The sequence below is a fragment of the Pollicipes pollicipes genome, unplaced genomic scaffold (assembly GCF_011947565.3).
Source record: "Pollicipes pollicipes isolate AB1234 unplaced genomic scaffold, Ppol_2.1 Scaffold_6138;HRSCAF=7277_pilon_pilon_pilon, whole genome shotgun sequence".
Lineage (NCBI taxonomy): Eukaryota > Metazoa > Arthropoda > Thecostraca > Pollicipedomorpha > Pollicipedidae > Pollicipes > Pollicipes pollicipes.
Genome location: NW_023596818.1, coordinates 8,098,323 through 8,108,939, shown reverse-complemented (window position 1 = coordinate 8,108,939; position 10,617 = coordinate 8,098,323). Strand labels below are relative to the sequence as shown.

General features: G+C 55.5%; 1 protein-coding gene across 1 annotated transcript in view; it reads left to right on the top strand.

Annotated features, from left to right (window-relative positions):
* The window catches only part of LOC119106149 (rhophilin-2-B), an 84,803-nt gene extending 74,237 nt beyond the window's left edge, over positions 1–10,566 (top strand). The window contains exons 7-15 of the mRNA XM_037229747.1: positions 2,903–3,079; positions 3,951–4,128; positions 4,824–4,962; positions 5,492–5,623; positions 5,961–6,155; positions 7,562–7,788; positions 8,817–8,966; positions 10,174–10,297; positions 10,547–10,566. Coding sequence (XP_037085642.1) covers positions 2,903–3,079; positions 3,951–4,128; positions 4,824–4,962; positions 5,492–5,623; positions 5,961–6,155; positions 7,562–7,788; positions 8,817–8,966; positions 10,174–10,297; positions 10,547–10,566 — 1,342 coding nt within the window. The remainder of the gene's footprint in view (positions 1–2,902; positions 3,080–3,950; positions 4,129–4,823; positions 4,963–5,491; positions 5,624–5,960; positions 6,156–7,561; positions 7,789–8,816; positions 8,967–10,173; positions 10,298–10,546) is intronic.
* Positions 10,567–10,617: the final 51 nt, after the last annotated feature.

Sequence of the window (10,617 nt, the reverse complement as noted above, 5' to 3'; positions counted from 1 at the left end):
TTGAAATCATGCATCCCTGTCACGACTGCCATCCTTCCAAAAATGACTGCACATGACTGCTCTCCATATTTGAGCAGCTTGAATAGAGCTGCAACACACTGCAACTGACCGTCAGTATGCAGCGATGTTGTGGAGAGCAGTACTTGCGATGCACGGTAACCACAATAACGAAATATTTTCAAACGCTTTCATATGTTCTGCGGTCTTTGCCCATTCAGGTTATGTTTAGCTGCTTTCATTTTCCCTTCATTGCTCTATTACGTCGACGACGTTGTGCAGCAAACGACACGCCGCGGCGGCACCCATTCTTACGATGGCATGTGACGTAATCATTATTTTCTGGATGCTCCAAGATAACCACTGCCTACCGGTTCAGAGGTTTCTGAAAGGCTCATTTGACGTTCATGATAAGTCGTTGCTCTCGGTATATCATCGGTATCATATTTATATATATATATTATATATATATATATATATATATATAATATAATGTGTGTGTGTGTGTGTGTGTGTGTGTGTGTGTGTGTGTGTGTTTGTGTGTGTGTGTGTGTGTGTGTGTGTTGGTGTTTAGGCGTGTGTGTGTATGTGTGCTTAGATAAAAAGATGGATAGATAGAAAGACGAATAGATATGCAGATGGTCTGTATATCATCGGTATATGCCAGAAACAGCTGGTATATACCAGAAACAGGTGGTATATACTAGAAACAGGTATCTCATATTGCCCCCGCCTCCTTCCGACCTGTCAAATGATCATGATTTCCTCGTTCCCCGTGATGCCACAGATCACACAATCTGCTCGATATCCGTCCGCAGGCCATGAGAACACCCCAGCGCAGCAAAACCGGGCTAGCCCTGCTCTTCGAGTACTACAACCAGCTATACTTCGTCGAGCGGCGGTTCTTCCCGCCCGACCGGAGCCTCGGCGTGCACTTCGAATGGTGAGTGCGTCGGCCGGCGGCAGGAGGCCGGTCCTCGTGGAGGCGGTGTCGCCAGAGGTCGCAGCACGAGCCGGGCGCGGCCGCCGCCCGCTGCTGCCGCGGCCGAGTACCGGCACACAGTGTGTGACCGCCTCAGCCGCCAACACCAGCGCCGAGGCAGGTCGGGGGCGTGCGCCTTAACTGCGCGAAACGGCCGTGCCGTGCCGTGCCGTGCCGTGCCGTGAGCTCTGGCCGGACTTTGTGTCATCCTCTTTTTCTTCGTGGGCGGACGTGCAGTCGCCGACGCTAGGGCGTGACTGTGGTGTCCTGCACGGTTTACGTGGTCCATGTCCTGCACGGTTTGCGTGGTTCGTATTGTGCTTCCCCGCCAGCCGTGCAGCCACCTGTTCGGTGGCTGAGGCGTCTGGCTGCTGACATCCGACCGCTTGTTTACGCCGTTTCCTGCACACACGCAAGCTCCGCTGTCGTGGTGGAAGTAATGCGTTCCGACATATGCGGCTCGTTTGGCTGTTGGCTGTTCTGTTATGTCTGTGACGGCGTAGTCTGCGGCTGCTCAGTACGTGGCAACGTCTTACCTTTGCGCAGCGTAGCCCGGGAGCTCGGAAGCACCCCTTGGTGCTTTCAATGGGCTCGCATTTCTTTTTCCTGAGGTTTCCAGGAGCCTCTGTCTCCAGACGTGAACATGATGTCATGTGGTGCATTGGTATTTACAGTTGCAAGGGAGTTGGACGTCCCTCCTTGTTCGCATATCTTTGCATCGCACCCCGAGCTTTTAAAAAAACATCGCCAAAGCCTTCAGTTTGCAAGCGTAAGACCCATTCCCGTTCCCAGTAATGCTCCATTTGTTTGCAGTTTGATCTGAACTATCTGGACAGCATCGCTTTGGACTTTGCAGTTAAAAGTACCAATTGTGAGACGATGTTTTCGAGATTTTAGCCATGCTATTTATACGGGACTTTGCGACTTTATCGGTGCGTGCATTACATTCCTGGGCAGCTCCTGCAAAATTGCAATCTTTTATCAGAGTCGTATCATACTTTCCTATCAGCCATATCATAGTCGTCACTGAGACTTCGCCAACGCCACACGTCAAGACTTCGCGCGAGGCGCTCGAACCGACAAGTGATCTGGAGGTCTGATCTGAGTGACTTGGAGAGATGTCACTCTCAACATCTCATTCCGCTAGATGTGCCGCAGAACCGGTGCCCAGGAGCCACAAGCTCCGTGATTGTTACGAGACATCTCGATGAGACCATCTGCCAATCTTCTACATCTTCCTCGCGGCCGTGCTCCGTGACTTGTTGTACCACCGTTGTCCGACGCAGCCACGTTAAGACAAACCGCTTTTTCACTCGCCGGGCCGGCCCGCTCAGCACGAGAGCTCGCGTGCGAGCGACTCCTGCGTGCGCGATGACCCGGTCGTGCTGTGTTGGCACGAGGTTGTTTTGTGAAGCTGTCTGAGTCCGCGGACCAGCCCATCAGCGTCTAATACCCACTGGTTTGGGTGCGTACCCTGCACGCATGCGCCGGCGCGAGCCCCGGTGGGCACGGCGCATGACTGATGTGTGGAAGCGCGCGCAGCTGGTCGGCTCCAAAGCATGCGAGGCCGCCTTCAAAACATGCGAGGCCACCTCCAAAGCATGCGAAGCCGGTTCCAAAGCATGAGAGGCCCAAAACGAGTACGAATTTTGTGGGTGGATTACAATAAGGGAGACATGCACGTGAAAGACTATTCAAGAACTTAAGTGTCTGTTTTTATTACTTTTTCTGTCCAGGAATTAAGGCGAGCAAAACGTCCGTGAGAATCTCTTGTGTTGATGCGTCATTGCAATCTTCAATCATATGTTGGAAATGGCTGTGTTTACATTTTTCCCTTGTGTTTTACCCTGACCTGTCAAAACAGAAAACAGTCCCATGACATCATCCAAGTGCACGCTCACCGACCACGTCGCCCGGTTTCAGGTACGATTCGCTAACTGGACTGCCCAGCTGCCAGCGAACGGTGGCCTTCGAGAAAGCGTCAGTGCTCTTCAACATCGCGGCCCTGCACAGTCAGCTGGGGGCGCGCGAAGAGCGTGACAGTCCAGAGGGTCTCGACAGCACCGTCAACAACTACGTGAGAGCGGCAGGCATCTACAGGTGAGGTTCCGCACGGCATGGTTCTGACGAGTGACAGGCATCTACGGTTAAGACTCCGCACGGCACGGTCCTGAGGAACGGCAGGCATCTACGGGTAAAGCTCCATACGGCATGATCGGGACAAGCGGCAGGCATCTGCGGGTAAGGCTCCGCGCGGCATGATCCTGACGAGCGGCAGGCATCTACAGGTAAGGCTCCGCACGGCATGATCCTGACGAGCGGCAGGCATGTACAGGTAGGGCTCCGCACAGCATGATTCGGACAAGTAGTGGCTCGGAGAGTAACGCGGCGTCCGTGCTGGAGACTGACTGAAGCAGGTGTCTTTATGATTGCGTTGTGATGTGAAGGCGGTTGGAACAACAGCGTAACGTATCCTTGCTAATTTGAGACAAATAGTGATAAATGTCATTCACTTGTTGCGGTTTTAGGACGTTTGTCTACTGAAGTAAAATGGCGTTGCATACCCAGTGCCCTGACAGGAGGGGCGGGCACTGCGGGGATTAGTACCTTCGGTAAATGATAGAAATCGCAATGTCCGTACGTATCGTATTGGCGTGCTCGTATGTCGTATCCGAACGTATCAACATGGCTGTATGTCTGGGAATATCAAGGCGGCCCAATCAGATGTCACAAACTGTGGATCATGCTCTACATCCCGAGATAACATCACTCGCCTGTGAACTAAAATACCACACGCATGTCGGACATCAGACACTCCGAGCTCCTCATATAAGTCACCGAGTCATGTCTCACGCATGACTCTATAATGATGACTCATATCTATAATGATATCATGACTCATAACTCATGACCTCCTATAAGCCCCGACGAAAATTTCAAACAAAAATCGAGTACGCTCGTCTCTTTTCAGATACATCCTAGAGAACTTCTCGAACGCGCCGAGCCGCGACCTGGACCCGGACGTGCTGGAGGTGCTGTCGAACCTGCTGCTGGCGCAGGCGCGGGAGTGCCAGCTGGAGAGACTGACGCTGGCGGAGGAGAAGACCAAGCTGGCTGCCCGGCTCGATATGGGTCGGGAGGCGGCCCAGGTGAGACGCAGGGGCCGGGACAGCCTGGAATAGCACAGCTCAGGGAGGGGCCAGAGGCTCAGGGAGAGGTCAGAGGTTCAGAGAGGATCTGGGATAGCCGGGAAGGAGCACAGCTCAGGGAGGGACCTAAGGCTCAGGGAGAGGCCAGAGGTTCAGAGAGTGGCTGGGGCAGCTGGGGAGGAGCACAGCTCAGGGAGGGGCCAGAGGCTCAGGGAGAGATCAGAGGTTCAGAGACTGGCAGGGACAGCCGGGTGGGGCGCGGCTCAGGGAGGGGCCAGAGGCCCATGGAGGGGCCAGGGGGTCCAGGGAGGGGCCAGAAGCCTAGGTGAGACGCAGGAGCCGGAACAACCGGGGAGGAGCTCAGCTGGTGGAGGGGCCAGAGGCTCAGGGAGGAGCCAGAGGCTCAGGAAGGGGCCAGATGTTCAGGGATTTCCGCTTGGGCTGAGAGAAGACTGTCTAGCCATTAATGGGCTTGAGAGTCCCGTGGGGAGGGGGATGAAGTGACTTGAGCATCCAAGACAAGACTGATTCGAAGAGCACATCGTTCAATCGCGTGGATGCAAAAGGAAGCCCAGTATCTATTGACCATGCTAAACGGATTACCATCCTTGCAACATGAGACACAGAAACCCGTAACGCCCCTGGCCCGGACTCCGCGGCTGCCCTCGCCTGACAAGCCCCGTCGTGATCGCCAGGTGTCCGAGGTGTACCACCGTCTGCGGGAGCAGATGTCTCCACCGTCGGTGGAGGAGTCGGTGCCACCGTCCTGGCAGCAGCTGGTCCACATCAAGGAGGTCTACTACGTCGCCCTTGCTCACCACCACTTCGCCATCGGTACGCACCTTTTAGTCCTGCGAGCACGCCTATTCCGCAGTGGCTGAAGGCTGCCTTCCCTCCTCGTCGGGAGGCATCACATTGGCAGGGGCGTGAGATTGAGGCTCGGGGGGGGGGGGGGCTGAGCATCCCTTTGAAAATTTATCTAAGTTTAACATGGACGCTATTGGTATTGATTGGAAAGAAATATCCAAGAGTGGCTGTTAAATGTCCCGTGAAGTTGGGAGAACTCCGTGGTCCCTGCACAGTGGGGCTTAAATGTTTGATGAATGACATGTGTACTATCTCCCATTCAAGCACCACTGTTGTCGCCACCACCTCCGTTGTTTGCAATCCCAGCGCTGCGTGCCTCGTTGTCGTCGGTGATATCGGCAACATCAGACGCACGGGCCGTGGTGCGGTACCAAATCATGATGCACGAGACCGTGCATCGGCTGGGTACGTGACCCTTGCCGCGACGCTGTTTACCGGCGCTGCTGGAGCGCAGTAGCGCTCGCCCTGAGCATGACCTTGACCCCGCGGCACGCAGGCCTCCTCGAGCACCAGGGGCCGCTGGGTCGGCGGGAGATAGACACGCTGCAGCAGTCCCAGCGCAATCGGGACGACATTCTCGGCATCGACCTGACCTTGCCTCGCAACGCCGCGCAGGCCAAGTATCTGGGTGAGCGTTCGGCCGCCGCACCCTGCACCGCAACGGGGTTTACACGTCACCAGGAATAGACGACCGCATGGCTGCTGGTTAGGTTCTGTGCTTTCGTGATCGGACGGCAGTTGGGTCAATTTCCAAAGCGAAGTGCAGTTTCCTGAAAGCCGTTAATTTTGAGAGGACACTTCAACCATGCATGTGGGATGAAAACACGGCACTGCTGCGTATTGTGTACTTGCCTCTGAATCGTTCCACATCGTTCGTGATACCGTAAATAGAGCTAAAAACGCATGTAAACATATGCTAATGCTGAACATCAAGCATTGATGTCTGGACATGACGCCGCCCACAGGGAAGTGCCACCTGAACGAGGCCATCACGCTACACGAGGAGTGTCTGCGATTGTACCGGATGTCCCGCGAGCTGAAGAAGCGCGAGATGCTGCACCACGTGCTGAAGGTGGCGCTGGACGTCTCCGTGGAGCGACTGGAGATCATCCGGAAGGAGGACGACTTCGACGAGCCCGTGGAGCCGCCGACAATCTCTGGTAAAATTCGCACTGAGCTTCACGACCCTTGTTTTTGGCGAGCAGATTTGCGCCGGGTCCTGGGCGCCGTACGGCGGCGGGACCCGGTCCGCAGTCGACTGAACATAATTTGGTATAGCGCTTGTCAATTGCTGTGCGGTATGTATCGATCGTAATAAGCAAACAAGCGAGCATGTCGCCTCTATTGATCATTGTTCTGACTACAGAGCGCATCCCCGTCAGATTTGCTCCGCATGGCTATTCAAGTTAACAAAAAGCAAAGACTTTGAAGCCCAGAAACATTTTCAGTTCTCTTCAGGTCTGTGCATTGTGCCCTAGGGACGTCGCGTGCGGCTGCCTGGAAGTCGTTCGCCGTCTGGGGTGACACAAATCGTATTAAGGTCGCAAATAACGCTAATAGTTTGAAGGAAGGCAATGGATAGTCGCAGGAAGGCTGAGAATGGTGCTGATGTTTTAAAGTACTGTGGCTTGTTTTGCGGTGCAAGGCACCGCTGAAAGAGCATAGCAGGTGCAATCGATGATTCCATCTTCTTTGCGAGTTGCTGGTGTGGCGGAAACTGTAAAATTTCGTGCCATTTGAAGAAAGACTTTCCCCAGATATTTTGCAGGATGCTTGTTTTTTTGTTTGCGAAGTGACAGTGGCAAAGAAGAGCGATAAACAATTATGCAGGGAAGACGAGTAGGGATCCCACTCAGCACCTGCTATCTTCATGCATCACAGAACGAAACCCGAGTGGATTTGCCTAATGCTGCTATAAATTGTCCATGCAAGAGACGCATGCAAAGAGGGTTCCGAAGCTTGGTACACAGGCACCACATGCTTCGAAGACACATTGCTGACTGGATACATATCTCATAAACTACATCCTGACTGGTAAAACCCTGGACCTTTCTTTACACTCCAGGAGCCCATCCAACCAGACGCGTTGAAAGGCTCTCGGGGTGACGTTCCGTTTGCTTCCCTGTAACGCCGGCCCTTTATGACTGCAGGCTCCTCCAAGCAGACGCTGCCCCAGCGGCCACCATCTCCCCTGTGACCCCTGGCTCTCTGTCCCCGCAGGCTCCTCCAGACAGACGCTGCCCCAGCAGCCACCGTCTCCCTGTGACCCCTGGCTCTCTGTCCCCGCAGGCTCCTCCAGACAGACGCTGCCCCAGCAGCCACCGTCTCCCTGTGACCCCTGGCTCTCTGTCCCCGCAGGCTCCTCCAGACAGGCGCTGCCCCAGCAGCCACCGTCTCCCTGTGACCCCTGGCTCTCTGTCCCCGCAGGCTCCTCCAAACAGACGACGTCCCAGCAGCCACCGTCTCCCCTGTGACCCCGGCTCTCCGTCCCCGCAGGCTCCTCCAAACAGACGATGTCCCAGCAGCCACCGTCTCCCCTGTGACCCCCGGCTCTCCGTCCCCGCAGGCTCCTCCAAGCAGGCGCTGACGCTGCGGCCGCCGGACTTCAGCCAGCACCAGGTGCCGGACCTGTTCCGCGCGCTGGGCCCCGTCGAGGTGTTCTCAGCGCACCATCACTGGTCGGCGCCGCGCTCAGTCACCATCAGCCGGCAGCCCGGCGAGGGGCTCGGCTTCAGCGTCAAGATGGAGGCGCCCGTCGTCGTCGTCGACGTCGAACCCACCGGCGTGGCAGAGGTCAGAGGAAGGTCACGTGTGTGTGTGGGGGGGGGGGATGTAGGGGTCGCTGATTGCTCCTCTAAACGGGATGTGCGATAACAGGGGTAGGTGAGCGGCGATGTGTGTGAAGCGGTTGTAAGTAAAGATCGCTGGGAGGCCACGCGAGTGTGTATGTCACGTGTGCGTGAACATGCGTTTGCAAAGGTCGCTGGGGCCGCTGAAAGGTCATAAGTGCGGGCCTCTTGGCGGAAGAAGTAAGTGAAAGGTATATGTGTGTATGTATTATATATATATATATATATATATATATATATATTGTATGTGCGTGTGCACATAGCATCATTATATATATATATATATATATATATATATGTGTGTGTATGTGTGTGTGTGTATATATGTATATATGTTTGTATATATGTGTTATGTATATACGCGTGGAAGTCGTGGGTGTACCCTGGTGCTTCTGCTCACGTGCAATGTTCTGGGTTGTGGCCAAGAAGGCCGGGTGTAAGATAAAACTTTGACTTTAAAAATGTTGAACAGCCATATTATAGTCACAGGAATGAAGAACACTAATGCCACCTCTTTGGAAGTTATATCTGCACCCAATCATTATATGATGCGCTGTTGGGAATCGTGTTGTGCATGTAACCATGATTCATGCCTCGAATTATATCTTAACTACCTGTTATCGAGCTCGTTCCTTTCCATCAACACCCTACATTCTCCATTTGGAGCGATCTCGCTGTTTTCATCAGATGTCGCCGCCGTTCCCCTTTCCATACACCCGTCCCCTGGCAGCGCCTGACCTCTGCCCGACGCCTTACACCTGCCCGGCGTCTTACACCTGCCCGGCGTCTTACACCTGCCCGGCGCCTTACACTTGCCCGGCGCCTGACCTCTGCCCGGCGCCTGACCCCTGTCCGGCGCCTAACCTCTGCCCGACACCTGACCTCTGCCCGGCACCTGACCTCTGCCCGGCGCCTGACCTCTGCTCGTCGCCTGACCTTTGCCCAGCGCCTGACCTCTGCCTGTCGCTGCAGCGCGCCGGCCTCAAGGAAAACGACTACATCGTGGGCATGGACGGCCAGGACCTCAAGTGGAGCGGTCACGCGGATGTGGTGGCGCTCATCCGACAGGCCGGCAGCGAGTTCAGCTTGGTCGTCGTCACGCCCATGGACAAGACGGAGCCGGTGAGGACGCAGTGGCAGTGGTCACACCGCGCGCCAGGGCCTGCTCGGGATGTTGGGATGGCATGGAGTCGGGATTTCCCTTGTGGGTGTTCTGTTTGAGACCTTGAGTTCCAGTGGGTAGCAAACGATCCAAATCGAAGGCCGGGTGGTCAAAAGCTGAGGTCTACATACCGCTTTGCAACTCTTAATTTGAATCCTATATTGCACAATTAATTGCTATGATGTGTGGGCAATAGTTAGGCGAGCCATTTGGTTTCGCCTTTCCTTTGTGGTAGCTGTTGTGGGCGAGTCTCCAGGGAACCTTCAGTCCAGGCTAGTCAAGAACTTCGGACCTCCAGCCAGCATCTGGACGAGTTTACTGTAACCCTATCGTCCAGCCAGGGCGCGCCTTCCTCCTCGTCACTGCATTGCGTTTCCAGTTGGTCACCGATGTTTTTTACTAGCGCATGACCTCTGGACCTCCGACTGGGCAATGTTTCAATGATTTCCCAGCCGTCATGCGTTGATCCCGCTTCTGTTTTTACCCACCTGTTGGGCATTATCTGTGAATGCGACTTTGTGCTCCGTGACTCCTCTCCAATGCTGGGGCGAGAAACGGGTGTGACTTGACCACCGTAGTCCGACACATTTTTAAGCATGTTTTGGTTATAGGTTCTGTGAGCTAACATCATGTCCAAATCTTGTTCTCTGACTCTGCCGTTCAGGCGTTAAACTGATTGCAGCCTGTGCATTTACAATGCCGATTGACCCTGCTGCTGGTGCTTGCTTGTTTTCTGAGGCACCGTCTCGTATCCTGACTATGCATCCAATGTCCTGACGTGTCTCGGGTCTTGCTCTGTGACCCACCCCGCTCCCTGGCGCTCTGCCTTATGCGTCTCGAGTCTGTGCTCTGTGATCCACCTCGCTCCCTGGCGCTCTGCCTTATGTGTCTCGAGTCTGTGCTCTGTGACCTATCTCGCTCCCTGGCGCTCTGCCTTATGTGTCCCGAGTCTGTGCTCTGTGACCTATCTCGCTTCCCTGGCGCTCTGCCTTATGTGTCTCGAGTCTGTGCTCTGTGACCTATCTCGCTCCCTGGCGCTCTGCCTTATGTGTCTCGAGTCTGCGCTCTGTGACCTATCTCGCTCCCTGGCGCTCTGCCTCATGTGCTGGCGCTGAGCGCCGCTCTCTTTCTCTCTACGTCGTGTTCTGACCCGGCGCCATGCGACAGACGCGGGAGCCGCCGCGGCCGCCGCCGATGCCGCCGCTCTCGGACAAGACCTGGGGCTCGCTCTCCAGCTCGGGGCGTCAGCTCGGCGTTCTCCAGCCGCAAGCCGAGCCCGGCCAGCAGCCTGGCCAGCCAGAACAGCAAGGGCTCGGCTGCGCCGCCACTCCTGGAACCCGTTCAAGCGCGGGGCCAAGTCCGAGCACGACCTCTACATCACCAACGTGGTGCTGCGATGAGGCGGGCCGCCCGTCGGTGCCGCTTGCCGCAGCCGTTGTGGGCCACGCTGCTAGCCGCCGCCGGCTCCGGCGCCGCGCGCTCGCACTGCCAGAGCCGCCATAGACAGCCACCTATGCTACCGCACATGTGCTACCGCCAGCAACGGACACGGAGTTGTAGCAGCAGTAATCGTAGTAGTTCCGGCGGAGGCAGGAGCGTTCTATACCGCGA